This window comes from Rhinolophus sinicus, linkage group LG15 (genome assembly GCF_036562045.2).
Source record: "Rhinolophus sinicus isolate RSC01 linkage group LG15, ASM3656204v1, whole genome shotgun sequence".
NCBI classification, from domain to species: Eukaryota; Metazoa; Chordata; class Mammalia; order Chiroptera; family Rhinolophidae; genus Rhinolophus; species Rhinolophus sinicus.
The window spans coordinates 20,112,192-20,127,239 of NC_133764.1; the positions used below are offsets into that span (position 1 = coordinate 20,112,192).

At 49.5% G+C, this 15,048-nt stretch overlaps 1 protein-coding gene across 1 annotated transcript; it reads left to right on the plus strand.

Moving 5' to 3' along the window:
• Positions 1 to 2,229: 2,229 nt before the first annotated feature.
• Positions 2,230 to 14,815, plus strand: TMEM98 (transmembrane protein 98). The gene is made up of 7 exons (XM_019732585.2): positions 2,230 to 2,518; positions 5,581 to 5,754; positions 6,915 to 7,046; positions 8,035 to 8,068; positions 9,982 to 10,097; positions 12,590 to 12,649; positions 13,971 to 14,815. Exons 2-7 carry the CDS (start codon positions 5,624 to 5,626, stop codon positions 14,176 to 14,178), a joined length of 681 nt encoding a protein of 226 aa, XP_019588144.1. The 5' UTR covers positions 2,230 to 2,518; positions 5,581 to 5,623; the 3' UTR covers positions 14,179 to 14,815.
• Positions 14,816 to 15,048: the final 233 nt, after the last annotated feature.

A 15,048-nucleotide genomic window follows, 5' to 3' on the forward strand; every position in this document is an offset into this window, starting at 1 on the left:
GCACAGTCAGCACTACTTCTGACCTGCTGGTTTCTCCTCTGTAATCATGGGGTTCCGCCCTTCATCTGGGGACCTTTGCTACACAGTTTGATGTTCAGACAGACTGGGGAGAGGCCATAGGTAGGGGTGTTTGAATTTGGCAGAGCAGTCAAGCAACCATCTCTCTTACCTTTGCTGGAGGTGGGGGGAGGGAAACCCCTTAACACAAAGATATTGGATAATGGCTGTGCCTCACCTGTGGAAGCAGACAGGGTGAGGTCCTACCCAGGACTATGAACCTGGAATAAGGGATAAAGCTGAGAGGAGAGCCACAAGCACTTCAGGGCAGTGGCACCCGGCCCCTGGAGCCCCTGTGGTCCCCATCCATTTCCTAATCTGCGTCTTCAGTCTCCCGATGATTCTGTGGGCACCCCATTGCCCTTTCAACAAGTCGCCTTTCCACGTGGAACAATCTATCAGTTTCCACTGCTTGTAAGTAAGAACATTGAGTGTCATACAAGGTCTTCTCAGATCAATCCAGAGAGATTTCAGGGACATTGGGATAGCAGGAGTTGCAGAACTACAGGAGACAGCTGGCTGGGGAGGCACTGGCCCACCCTCTGTCCCCCCTGCAGCTGGGTAGTCGGTGGTTAATTGGAGCATTTACCCAGTTAGATCCAGTCAGCAATGAGCTTTGTTTTTCTTTCTTTTAGTTAGTTAGTTAGTTAGTTTGTTTGTTTTGGTAAGTCCTTTCTACTTGTGTTATAAACTCCCCAAGGTTAAAACTTTCTTTTACATCTCTCCCATAGAGTCATAAATGTCTAAACCACCCAAGGCAAAACTAGCGGGCTCCGTTCTTCTCAAAGTTTCTCCAAGAAATGGAGACAATTTATTGTGCCCAGTGTCCCCTTCTGATGTTTGCTGCTTTGCTGTGGGCCCATTTCCCTTACAGATTATAGTTTCTCCATGAAAGCACTTTAGAGGGTAACAAAATCATCGCTCAGCCTTCTCCGACCTGAGTGACCATGGTGGGAACCCACAGCTGCCCACACGGACAGGCATTCAGCAAAAAGAGTGAGGTGTGAGTGCGTGTGCTGTGTTGTAAGCAGTGGGGAAGGAGGGGAGCCAGGACAGCAAGACAGAGACAGCATCCTCCCCTCTCCCACTGACTGTGCTACCAACGGAATGTGGGTTGCATTTTCAGAGATCTTATGAATTTTACAGAGAAGCTAGAAATCTAGAGGTACAAGTGAAACGCCTGATCTTTTAAAAGGTTAGCAACTAACTCTATTTTTAAAAAACTGTAAGCCAAAAAAACCCCAAACACCTCTGTGGTCTGGACGTGGCCTTGGGGGCTACCAGTTTGCAGGCCTGCATTAAGCTGCCCGGAGCTAGTCTGCGTCCTTTGTACTTGTCACCAACACTGACCTTAGACGGATTACATGGCCCCCTGCCCTGGGCCCCAGGCTTTAGCTGGCCCCCCTCTGGACCTGCCTCTTCCTCACAGGGCTAGGAGTTCAAGGACCGTCTAGAGCACATGTCTGCTTCTAGACCATTTTCCTGGTATGCTGGACTCAAAATCTCTGCCCAAGAAGCCCCCAGCCTGCTTCCAGGGCCCACGTGGACCTCCATCCTTCCAAGTCAGCCTGTACAGCCTGGCGTGGGCATCTTTAGGGATGGCTGTGTCCCCATGAATGCACAAGAGTCCCCCTTGGGTATGGCACGGAGTAAAGTGTGAACAGAGAGGGTAGGACTGTCAGCCAAAGACCTTCATTTCTACTCTTGCCCCTGGCTGGGCAGTTATTAGGGGTGGGCCCGCCTGCCCAGCCGGGTTAAGACTACGATAAGAGCTATCACTGATTCACAGCCACCATGGGCCAGACACTCTGAGATGCACGGCCTGCAGCATGCCATTTGACCCTTATGTCAGCTCTGAGGATGCTTCCAAGTCGTAGCCTCATTTTACAGATTAAGAAACCAAGGCACAGAGCAGTGAAATAAGTTGCCCACAACTAGAGAGTGGCAGAGCCAGGATTTAAACCGTACAGTGTGTAGCAGAACAGAACGCTCAATGACCAGTCACACCGTGGAAACTGCTCATGCTTCCCACCCCCCACTGGATGGCCAGCATCGGTGGGGGCTGGGGAACAGCAGGGACCCTTCGCACCTCCCTCCACTCTGCCAGCCCGGCCCTGGCCTCCGCGGGGGCGCAGGACCGCCTGTTGGGTCTGGAGTGACTGCCTCCCAGCTGCCTAGAACTCCCGCGGCCCCAACCCCCGGCTCGCCTGGGGGCCTGGCGGTGACGGCGGCGCCTGGCAGCTGGGGATTTGGATGCTCGGCTGGCGTCTCCCCCACTCGCTCCACCGCCAGGGGTTTGGCCGCGCCGGGGGACTTATCTTGATTCCTTTGGACAGCCCAGCTCCTTCCCAGCATGCCCCGCTCTCTGGAGCCGCCCGAGAGTCCCGCTCCCGGACTTTACTATCGGCGGGGGGCCGGCGGCGGGAGCACCCGGGAATGCGTCCTGCAGCCGCAGCCTGAGGTGGGTGAGCCCCGCCGCCTCGGAGCTGCGAGAGAGGGGCCCCAGGCGAGCCACCCAGCCCAGCCCCATGGGGAGGGGACGCGCCGGGCCTGGGCGGGCAGGGTTGGGGGGTGGGGGGGCGGGGATCGGGGCGCTAGCTCCGCAGCCGCCTAAGGGGAGGGGGGCCCCGGCCCCGCCGTGACTTTGTTGGGGCCGTGGTACCAGAGCAGGCGCAGCCCTGGCACCCACAAGTTGGAGAAAGTTGGAGCTGCGTGCCCGGGAGCCCTGCGCGGCGTGCACGGGGGCGATGGGGGACCCTCCCTCGGTCCTGGGTGTTGGGGTGGGTATTCTGGGTGGCCCGGCAGGGGGAAGGAGGTAGGCTTGGGTCTGTTTTATCCTTGCGGATGGGAGGGAGAGAGGGAGAAAAAGGCAGAGAGAGACCTACCCAAGCTTGTACAAAGACACAGAGATAGAGAAACTCATCCTGAAACACACAGAGAATATACAAAAAGGAAAAAAACAGAAAGAAACACGCATACAGACAGATTATGGAGAAAGACAGCAAAAACTCAGAGAAAGCCCATACACACTCAGAGAAACACACTCAGATGCATAGAGAGAGGAAACAAAGCGGTGGTCTTGGAGGCCATGGAATGGGGGCGGAGAGAGGGAATACTGGGAAGGGGAGAGACTGAGGGAGGGGAAAGAAAGGTGGGGGAGTGGAGAGGAAAACGGGGGGGGGGGGGGGGGAATGAGAGACAGAAGTGGGAGGATGAAAGAAAAACGGCTAAAGGAGACAGCCCTTTAGGAGGGCCAGTATAAACGCACAACTAGGGAAACTGAGGCAGATCCTGAGAATTTGCCCTGCCCCCTACACAGAGATACAGAGATGAAAGAGACCCCAGCCTGCTCTTGCGGGCAAGTGAGTTTCACATGGGACAGCAGCTGTGTGAGACCTCTGAGAAAGGCCTCCTTGGTGCTATGAGCCCGCCAAGTCCCCACGTTATCCACTTGGCAAACTCCTACTCATCCTTCAAAACCCAGCTCAAGCATCTGCCCCATGAAGAATGCTTTCCCAGAAAATGCCATGCAAGCTCAGTATTCTCCTTTCTGTGTACTTCTGCATGCGGCACAGACACATGGAGTTGAGGAGCTGGGGAAGAGGTAGACAGGCAGACAAACAGCAAACAGCTGTCTGTGTGTCTACCTTTTCCCCAGCTCCTCAAGGTTTGGGGCCCGTATCTTAATTATCTCCAATCTCCAGAATCCATCCTGGTTTTTGGTGCATAGTAGATGATAAGTAATTACATATTGATAGACACTGGGAGGATTTGGACTCTCTAAGACATGGAACATAGAATCAAATACAAATAAAGGAGATACACTGAGCTGTGGTCATTCCTGTAATAAAGGAAAAGGCAATTTTGGGTCCTGACATAAAATACATTTTAATTCTCTTCAGGCAGGTGAGTTGGGGGACGACCCTTTTTTTGTAGGTGGAGAAATTAAAGCCCAGAGAGGGGAGGAGACTTCCTCAAAGGGACACAAGTGGGAGACCTGCAGTGAAACAACATTGTGAATACATACTTCTCTGAGATGCCCTTGTGTCTCCTGCTTATGAGTTTCTTTCTTTCTTATTTATTTATTTCACCATTAAAAATGATATTTTATTTTTTTTATTTGTCAACTTCAGTTGACATTCAATATTATTTTATATTTGTTTCAGGTATACAGCATAGTGGTTAGACATTTATATAATTTATGAAGTGATCCCCTGATAAGTCCAGTATCTACCTGGTACCATCCATAGTTATTACCGTATTATTGACTATATTCACTATGCTGTACTTGACATCCCTGTGACTATTCTGTAGTTATCATCTTGTACTTCTTAATACCTTCACCTTTTCACCCAGCCCTATGAGTTTAAAATAGGTGTGAAAGAACCTCCTGAATGAAGACACGCAACAGGCAACAGACACTACAATAACCAGTTGTAAGTTTCCAACACGGAAACTGACACAATGTTCCCCAGAAGTTTTAGAGTTCTCTTTCCTCCTAAGAAAGGAAAGGGGAGGTGAATGTCCGTCTCCGTTTAAGTGACTGGCTTTCTGCTTCCTGACTACATAAACTTGGATAAATTATTCACCCTCCCCGCACCTCAGTCTTCTGAACTGAAAGACAGGGATACTAGGCCGGCCTGGTGGCTCAGGCGGTTGGAGCTCCATGCTCCTAACTCCAAAGGCTGCCAGTTCGATTCCCACATGGGCCAGTGGGCTCTCAACCACAAGGTTGCTGGTTCAATTCCTTGAGTCCCACAAGGGATGGTGGGCAGCGCCCCCTGCAACTAAGATTGAACATGGCACCTTGAGCTGAGCTGCCTCCCGGATGGCTCAGTAGGTTGGAGCGTGAGCTCTCAACCACAAGGTTGCCAGTTCGACTCCTCGACTCCCGCAAGGGATGGTGGGCAGCGCCCCCTGCAACTAGCAACAGCAACTGGACCTGGAGCTGAGCTGTGCCCTCCACAACTAAGACTGAAAGGACAACAACTTGACTTGGAAAAAAGTCCTGGAAGTATATACTGTTCCCCAATAAAGTCCTGTTCCCCTTCCCCAATAAAATCTTTGAGGAAAAAAAAAAAAGATGGGGTTACTAATACTACCTATCTCATAGGCTCGTTAGATGAGTTAACGCACAAAGTGACTGACACGGAGGAGATGCTCAGTGACTACAATCCCGCCCTGGTCCTTCTGAGATCTGTATTCCTTTATGCCCTTGGTGTAGATGTGAAGACAACAATGCTAGTGAAAATGATTCTTTTTGTCCCAGGACAAAAGTCCACCTTGGTCCAACTGAGGAGCAAACGATTTTAGTAAAGGAAAAGATAACTTTGGGGCTGCCATAAAATGCATCTCGATCCTGTCTAGGCCTTTGTGTCTCTGCAGGTGATTTGGGGCAACCTAATTCCCTGCTCCAGACCCCCTTCCCCTTTTCTCCCCGCAGCAGGTAAGGCCCCATTGCTCCCCTCTCTTTTGTTGCTTCTAAACCTGGCTCGCTCTGCCCTTGTGTCTTTCAATCTTCAGCCCACACTGGGGATGTGACGGGACCGAGGGAGCCACCAGAAACATGGAGACCGTGGTGATTGTTGCCATCGGCGTGCTCGCCACTATCTTTCTGGCCTCGTTTGCAGCCTTGGTTGTGGTTTGCAGGCAGCGCTACTGCCGTCCTCGAGACCTGCTGCAGCGCTATGATTCCAAGTGAGTGGGCCTGGAGATGCGAAGGAGGGCCTCCGACAAAAGACAAAAAAGTGTGGTGCTGGGCAACTCGGGCTCAGCTTTTTGTCTCTAAAATGGTACTTGAAGCCTGTCCTTCCCAATGAAGACCTCAGAGCTTAAGAATGTTCCTGAAGCCCACCCCCCACAACATCCTGAGCTACTCTAACTCTGAACTAATGAGAAAGTGAACAAATGTGTTCCCCAAGCAGAAAGGGGTAGCCATCCCTCCCAAACCGTCCATCTCATTTAGCATTTGGACCAACCAAATCCCTTTCCAGCCAAAAAACTCATAGGAACAGAAATCTGCTGCTTACACTCCAGCCACACACCTAAGCAACAGACACTCGGTGTCATGAAAGCCCAACACAGGGCTGTCTCTTCCCCGTAGATTTCTTCATGATGCACTTCATGTGAAATATATTTTGTAAGCAAGATTCTATTTTCAGTTTAGGGATGTTTTCGTTGATAGTCCCCCTTTAAGGGACCATGGCCTCTAATCCTTCATTTCTCTTACCCTTCTGTCTGAATCTTATCAGCATCTCTGTGAGCGAGTGGTTGATAATTAGTAAAGGCCCATTTTTGTGGCTCAGAAAAGCTCCGCTATTGAAAAGAATGCTATGGCCGCCTCCTGTTGTAAAGTAGCAGGGGGTGTCTCTGTCACACTTCTCCAGTATAACTAGGAGAGGTTGGGGTTATGAGGTGAATTAAGGTGGTTCCCAAGTGTGATTCTACAGGCTGAGTTGGGGGTACAGGTAGATTTGGGTAATAGGAACTTCAGATTCTCTGTAAAAGGAAGGCTGGAAGGGAAAATGAGTTCCAAGAGGATATTATTTTGTCCTGAAGGAGCAGCCCTGTCTAACACACCTTTGTAATGATTGTGGTTGCAGCCCTACTCTTCTCCTCAGTGGCTCGTCTCATTCTGTGTCACTTCTCTGTTGTTTTAGTGCTCCAGCCTGCTTCTTTGGCTCACTGTCTAGCCCTGTGCCCTGCTCATAACTGCAGGGTTAGGTTTGGATCCAGGATAAGTGGTCCCTGATTTATTCACTGCCTTCATCCTTTTGGGGGGTATGCGGGTCTCCATGAGGAGAGGGTCAGCAGCAGTCATCTATTGTGAAACCACTTCCCTGGGCTTTTCCTTCCAGGCCCATCGTGGACCTCATCGGAGCCATGGAGACCCAGTCTGAGCCCTCTGAGTTAGAACTGGATGATGTTGTCATCACCAACCCCCACATCGAGGCCATTCTGGAGAATGAAGACTGGATTGAAGACGCCTCGTAAGGCTTTGGGGACGTTTTGCTTTCCTGCAGCCCCCTGGGTGGGCACACAGGGCTTCTGGGGCCTTTTCTGGCTTCCTTTGCCAGAGCACTTGACTGGGCATCCACCAGCACGGTGTCGCTTTCTGCTCTTTCCCCTGCCTCCCGAAGGAAGAGAGCAGAAAATGACATGACCGTGTGTGTCCCGGGTCCCGCTTTTGTAGACCCGGAGGCTAAGGCCCATAGATGTGTCCAAAAGTTGTTCTAAGTCACTGTGCTGTGCTTAGTTATCTTTGCGGTGCCCACGAATTTGTCCCTCAGGCTCCAGAGATGGTGCCTCTGTCTTCAGTATGCTCAGGGACCTCTCTATCTCCCAGGAGCATCTGCGTGTGGAGAAGCATATGCCATTCCATTCCCTCAGCATCGAGTCATTCATTCACCAGGCAGATATTCCCGGGGCATCGCGTGCAGGGTATCAGGCCAGGCACTGCAGATAGGAAACTGGTGGTGGGGACAGAATTCGACTAAATGCGCTCATCTCAGAAACAGTAGGGGGTCTTTGTGCACAGTGCAGTGGGCCCACGGAAGATGCCATGTCTAGAGGTGCCTAGGGTGGGGAGGTGGGGGTGACTTTCAGGAAGGATATTACGGGGCAGGTGCCTTTTGAGTTGGGTCTTGAAACATGAGGAGTTCACCAAGCTGAGCATAAAAGGAAGACGGCACAGGACGGAAGGGATGGTATCAGAAGCTCAGAGCATGACCTGATCTGTGGAGAGCACCGCTAACTGGAAGAGTCGATTGGGTGGGGACAGAGAGGGGAAAGGAAAGGGAAGAAGATGCTTCCTCATTGAGCATCGTCTAAAAGGAGACTTGTTCATTTTACCACTGAGGCATTCCTGCTCTCAGGCGGTGTCCAGGAGTGTCGGGGCTGGGTGAGGTGTGGAGGTGGTGGCTGGAGGGAGGTGGGCCTGTAAAAATAAGCATTGACAAGTTCTTCTTGTCTCCCCAGGGGTCTCATGTCCCACTGCATAGCCATCTTGAAGGTAATACTCTTTGATGTCCCCAAGATAAAATGGGGGTGGTCACCAAAGGAGTCTTAGGAAGGGCCCGGAACCCTTCCAAGGGGCCTTTTTTTAAACGTGCCTGAAACTTTGAGTTTCTTCCGTTTACCTCCACTCCCTACCTGGATGGTCTGTTATACTTCAGAATTCTCAAGGCCCTTTCAAAGGCTTTATTTCAGCCTTTGAAGAGACTATAGCTGCTGAGGGGGACATGGGGCTTCCTACCTCCTCCCTGGGCACTTTCTTTCATTAACAGAGAGCTCAGCCCGCTACAGCTAGTTGGGTGCTGTATCTGGACTTCTCCAGTTACTAGAAAGTCTTTCCTTAACCCTCTTTGGCTGCAACGGTAGTCAGCCAAATGGGACAATCAGTGTTAAAAAATCCAAACCATGAGTACTTTAACTTGAAGACAGATTTTTTCTTTTTCTTTTAACGCCTGCAGCTTCTAGGACTAGGTGGAAAATTGCATCCAATTTGCATTTTGGGTAATTCTTATAGTTTCAGCAATTTTTTTTTTTTCCAATTCTTGCCGGATACTATTCTACCTAATAGAATTCTATAGTAATATTGAAATATTTGGCCAATTGCAAATATTGTTGGTTTCTTCATTTCAGTAACCTAGGAAACCACACCGTTATCTCTTTGCCTAGTAATTATTCAAGAATTCAAAAAAGACAGCTTTATCTTTTCTTCGGTGTTATTCAGCACAAGATATTCCAAAGTCTTTCATCCTACCTCTTCTTTAGCTTTCTCTCAAGGGACAAAGAAATGCCTAGTAGGAAATCATTGTCACAGAGTCCAGGCTTATTACCTTATTCTAAGACCCTCTTTGGGGATAGACATGGTTGTAGATAGAGACAGGTATACTGTCTAGAGCAATAACGGCTTATTACATCTCCCTGCCCCCTGCCAGGATGTATCCTGGCACTGGGTTTTTCCCCCTGCCCTTGCCTGTTAGAGAAGGAAGAGACGTGGCATCTGAGGTAGGGGATGAAATCAGCTGGAAAGAAGTTTATTGGATTGGAATCAGTGGTCCATCCTGGGAGTCTCAGCTCAAAGGAGAGGCTCTTACCTTCCCATCAAGACCTAAGACTCTTCTGCTTGGCCACCTGCCCTTGAGTCCCTGTGGTGGGGGCTCCTAGGGAGGAAACTGGGCTCTCTCCTAGGTGGGCTCTTGGGTTTCTTTCTGCCTTCTCTTTTCCAGCCCTAAGTATAGAGCAGGTAATGGACATTCTTTGCCAGGGACAGAGGCACATCCACGTTCCAACATGAGAGGTGTGGGAGAGGGGAACACAGCTTTGCGGGTGGTCAGCACTGGGGGTGGATGATGAGAAAGGCCACATGTCTTAGCCTTGCCTTTTGCTTTTTTTCCTCCCCAAAGCTGTTTCATCATCATCTTGACAAATATGCTAATATATTACCCTAGAAAGTTATTGAAATAAGTGCCACTTTTGGAGGATGTGCTTAAAGGGAACAGTTATCCTTTGTCCAGCCATGTTTTTGAGGGTACCCCCTTGGAGATGGAAGACTAAACCAAGAGGGGAAGGAATAGAAAGAAAAAGTATGTTTTTCCCCATAAGCAAGATGGTGAAATTAGAGCACATGATTTTTCCTAGTCAGACTCTCTTAGCTTAGACTTCTCTGAGCCACAACCCCGCCCCTGATCTGAGGCTTCTGCTTCTCCCTCCTCACCCAGGCATGTTCTCAGCGTTTGCCTCTTCCACCTCATTGCCTCTCATCTCTGTACTTTTCAGTTCAATTTATCCATTAGGGTAGGGAGCCTAGCTGTGGGATGGGACCCAAGGTGGGGGTCACATTTGTCTTTTGGGGGGTGGCAGCAGCCCTTGGGGGAGCTAGGTCCCCTCTCATCATCTCTCTCCTCCCTACTGCCTTAGATCTGTCACACGCTGACAGAAAAACTTGTTGCCATGACAATGGGCTCAGGGGCCAAGATGAAGACTTCAGCCAGTGTCAGTGACATCATCGTGGTGGCCAAGCGGATCAGCCCGAGGTGAGCAGGGAGGGCCATGAGGTTCCCATACTCTGGGGCGGAGGGACGGCCAGAAGCGGAGGTGGCGGGCAGGGCCAGGCTCTTCTAAGAAACGACACAGGCAACTTCAGTTATTTATGTCCTAAGCACTTACAGAGCATTCAGGAGGGTTTAGCAATTGGGAGACCTTCAAGCTAAGATGTTCTTACATAGTTTCCCCCATCGCTAGCATCCCCTCTCCAGTAAATGTTTTGGGAAATCCCAGCATATGACTAGTGCTGACTCTTCCATTCCACAGATCCCACTGCTGCTGCTCCTTCTTTCTCGGTCCCATACCAGCTGGGGCTGCTTTGCTTCCTTTTGCCACTCCTTTCTCCCAGGCGCTGGGCCAGTAAGCATATTTCCTGCTGGTGCCCACACCCTCATCTGCAATGACCTCCTGGCCATGTCCTGTCCCCCACCCATTTCTGTGTTGGAGACTAGTTTGGGAGTGACTGTCACCCACTGCCCCATCCACGGCCCAGCCAGCAGCCTCCAGGAATAGGTGTGTGTGTGTGTGTGTGTGTGTGTGTGTGTGTGTGTGTGTGTGTGTTTGGGGGGTGGGGGAAGCCATACATCATTCAGATCTCCCAAATTCCAGGCATCTGCAAAATCCCATGTGGGAGGCAACCAGCAGATTGGTCAACAGCTACACCCCCTCATATGGGCTAAATTTGGTGAAGAAAAATAAAGCCCTTTTCTTAGAGAGAAAGACTGTGCTAAGTTTGTGCTGCCATCTGGTGGCTGGTATGTGATGTGCCTGAGTGGGGTGTCCCAGTCCAGGATGTTTTTTTTAATCAGCCACAGGGCCTTACTGCAGAGAGGGTGCCTCCATATCTCTGGGGTGAATGGTGGCACCCCCTTTGAGTTCCAGGGGCCCTCACTTTCCTGGTTGCCATAGTCTCAGGTAAATCATGAGGAACCAGCCCTCAGAGGGAATTTGGAAGAGTTGGTGCCCTTGAACTCTGTCCAGGGAGTACAGTGAGCTTAGAAAGTGGGAGAAGCTCAGCCCAGAACAGCTCTTGGCTTTCTCTGGAGCTGTCCCCAGGTGGGTGTAGATACATGACTTCTGTCAGCCTAGGTCGGCCTCTGGCCTGACAGACCCTCCAACCCAGGCTCTGGACAAGCACCAGACCTTCCTCTGGCCACTCTTTATTGGTAGAGACTCTGTCTGCTTTGCTCATACCTGTTGGCGCTTCATCATGCTTCCTGTGACCCCCAGGGGGGCGCACAAATTCCTCTGATACCAGGTTACAAGGCAGCATTGCCGGGAGGGCTCAGAGGAGGAAAGAGACTGAGATCCTGAGGCTGAGTGAAGTCCTGGGTGAGCAGGATTAGCAGGGGTGCTAGAGTGAGGGGGGGGCGTTGTCCAGCGGGCGGGCCTGACGTGGTGCTCGCTGGCCCATCCTACAGCGTACGTACCACCACGTTCCCTGACATACTCGCAATTCACTCCAGGTCCTTGCTTTGTCCTTTGCCCTTACGCTTCTTTTTCCTTCTGGCCATTTTGGTCCCTATTGTTTTTCTTGCTCCATTTACTCCACAGAGTGTGTTGATAGGATATTAGTTTCAAGGAGAGTGGCTTCAGCTCCAGGGCACTGCGAGAAAAGGTCCAGCTAAGACAGGCTGAGAGTGACCGTTTCTCTGGGTTTCCTCTCCAGCCCCTCAGCCCTGAGACAAGAACGTTTAAGGACATCTATGTCCAAGTGCATTTAGAAATGAAACACATCATTATTTTTGATTCCTGACTATCAAGTGGTCCAAGAGCAAAAATTGGGAGCAAGACCTTGTACCATGCAAATCAGAATGAATCGTTGCTCCTTTCTGAACTAGATTAAAAAAATAATAAATAACCACAAACTACACTATGTGTTAAAACAAATACAGTGGAGTAGTTTGAACTCAAACTTGCAGGTTTTTTTTTTTAAGTGTTCTATGTAATTACCTTAACCATTTTTTTTTTTAAACACAAAAGTAATAAATACTTGTAAAAATTAAAAAATTGCAGAAACCAATTGTCTGGAAAGAAGGACCCCCCTCTTTCCACCGCCTCCCAATTCCTGTAGGTAACCACCATTGGATAGTGAGTACTCCCCCAGACTTCTCCCCCCTGCATTTCATAGCTTTTGTTTATTTATTTTTACGCAAATGGGACGGATCAAACTTTATATATTGTTTAGCAGTTTGCCTTTTTACTTTAGTAGTATATCTGGAACATCATCTCAGATGTTTGAATGTGTACTTTTTAAACTATTGGAGGTAGAACCAAACCAGAAAACAAACTATTCCCTACGCTGAACCTAAGTCTTTCTAAGTCTTTGTTGGAAATGTAAAAGCAGTTAGAGAAAGAACCAAAGACTAGGGCTTGAATATCAAAAGAGAAGAGTTGGGCTAAAAAAAAAAAGGTAGAAAGGAAGGAAGGAGTAAAGGCGAGAAGGAGAGCAACATACTGAAAACCCTTTGCCTCCCTTCAGAGTGGACGATGTTGTGAAATCCATGTACCCTCCGCTGGACCCGAAACTCCTGGACGCACGGTGAGGGAGTGGTGTGGTCATTCTTCTCTCCAAGCTGGAAGCTCACCATTTGATCAGATCAGCGAGGTCAGCTGTTTGGGCTTTTGAGGAGAGGGCTGTTTTGCTGGATTCCTGGGCTATCTTAGGCCTTGAGTACCCTTCATTGCAGTGTGAATGGTCAGCCAACAAGTGAGCTGAGCCTGGCTGGGTGACAGAGGCCAGCCAGTCTTATTCCTGAAACCCAGGAGAAGGATGAGCTAGCTTAGATTTTGAATTTTTATGATTACACATCTGGCCGTGCCAAGTCCTATCTGCACCTTCCCTCCCCTCCCTTGCTCTCTCTGCTCTATGGACCCCGGAAGCAGACATGCCTTAGCTGGCAGCCACCCAGTGGGTCAGGGGGGCAGTTGGAGAGCAGGGCAATGAATATGGAAGTGACAAGTCAACTATAGCTGTGCTCGCCTTCCACAGGACATCCCCAGGAGCCCCTCACTATGACCCTCCCCTAATACTCTGCGTATTTAAAGGCTATCTAAAGGCTCTGCGCCTTTATGAAATTGTTGTTTTCCTGTACCGGAGGTAAACCCATGTTTAAAAACCAGATTCCTTGTCTCTCAGGTGTATTTCACTATTTCGTAGACCCGTTGTGTGATGATTGCCAGCTAGGCAGTGGGTCCCGTGCTTCAGTGGGTTTCTCTGCCCCACTCCTGTGGCTGCACAGCTGTGTCCGTGGGTTAGAAGTCTGTAATACAGTCCCAAATGCATCCTGCACACTTACTGTGTAAAAGGTATTATTCTATAGTGAATCTTTTCATGCTGATTTCAAAAAACCCCTCCTCCTCATTTCGGTTTTCAATTAAACTTTTTCTTTTGGAGTAAGGTGAACCAGCTGGGGGCCTTATTGATTCAGAATCAATAAAGAATGCTCAAGGTAGGGATATGTATATCCTACATTTAAGTGGGCAGCAGTTGGATATGCTCATCTAATTGATTAGATCCAAACTGTGCCACAGAGCACTCTTCTGAGAGACGTTAATAGGTATGCTGCAGAAAGTGGGCTGCACAGTCTTAAATTAGCTAGCGAGACACCACATATTATATTCTCTCCTTAAAGCTTTTTATCATGCACATCAAAGGCTCTGAGAAGGGCTTCCGTTAACCTTGTTTAAATTAGCCATTCCCAAATTTATTTGAGCATGGAACCATCTTTAAATTACGTACTCACCACCTTTCTAGGGAAGGGACTCCAGTTTGGAGAATAATCGCCTAGAGTCTATCCATTTGGACTTTGGCACCAAGTCCCTTATTTCCTAGGAAACCTGATCCTGTTGTTGTTTTCTAGGACAACTGCCTTGCTCCTGTCTGTCAGTCACCTGGTGCTGGTGACCAGGAATGCCTGCCACCTGACTGGGGGCCTGGATTGGATTGACCAGTCCCTGTCCGCTGCTGAGGAGCACTTGGAAGTCCTTCGAGAAGCAGCCCTGGCTTCTGAGCCGGATAAAGGCCTCCCAGGCCCTGAAGGTTTCCTGCAGGAGCAGTCGGCCATTTAATGCTTGCTGACCACGCGGGCCAGCCTGCGGCTGTCTGTGGGAGGTTCAGCTGAGCCTTCCCCCTTTCCTGGTAGTTAGTTGTTCTCCATGGTACGGGAGTCCAGCTGTGTGTACATACTAAAGCAGGAGAAGCCCTGTCATTCGATGCCCCTGTTGCAGTTGCAAATGGTGGCTGGTGAGTGGCAGTCTAATACCACAGTTAGGGGAGACGGCATTCACCATCTGTGCGGCAGACCTTTGCAGACTGGTGGACCGTAAGCTTTATTTAGCTCCTCTAGTGCTTTCAAGAAAATTGAGCCACCATCTAAGACTCAGGAGGTTTTACACTACAATCAGAATTTCTGGCTTCTCTGAAACAATCAGAAGGTGAGGCAACTCTGATCTGCATTTTCAAAAGAGGGCAATCAATTGGAACCAAGTAGGAATTGCCTCCTTTGACAAGACTTGTACGCTCTCACCTGGCCTGTTTCATTTATTTGTATTATCTGCCTGGTCCCTGAGGTATCTGAATCCCCATTCCTCCCCTTCACAGGTGTGGGTTTGAAGGTAGGCACTGCAGTTTATTCCCTTTTCATCATTATGCCTGCAATTTTACCTAGCTACCACTAGGTGGATAGTAAACGTATACTTAGGTTTCTCTCACGTGTGTGGTTATTGAGTCAAATTCAAATGCATGTGGGACGTATTTGTTTGAGAACTGAGGATGGAAGGAGAGAGTCTAGGTTTCCTGAGGATGCCTTGTGTGTATGACTCAGAAGGAAATATTTAAAGACCGCTGAGTTCAGGCAGAGGTGAAGATACCACCGTAAAGTACTTTCCACATCAGCAATGACACCCATGAAGGATGTGTTCCCCTTTCTTTCGAAATTG

What these genes read in the sequence shown, in the direction of transcription:
- TMEM98 (XM_019732585.2), top strand. Translation starts at nt 5,624, where the DNA reads ATGGAGACCGTGGTGATTGTTGCCATCGGCGTGCTCGCCACTATCTTT. An exon ending in GCCAAGCGGATCAGCCCGAG is followed by an intron (nt 10,098 to 12,589) that starts GTGAGCAGGGAG and finishes GCCTCCCTTCAG; the next exon opens with AGTGGACGATGTTGTGAAAT. An exon ending in CCGAAACTCCTGGACGCACG is followed by an intron (nt 12,650 to 13,970) that starts GTGAGGGAGTGG and finishes GTTGTTTTCTAG; the next exon opens with GACAACTGCCTTGCTCCTGT.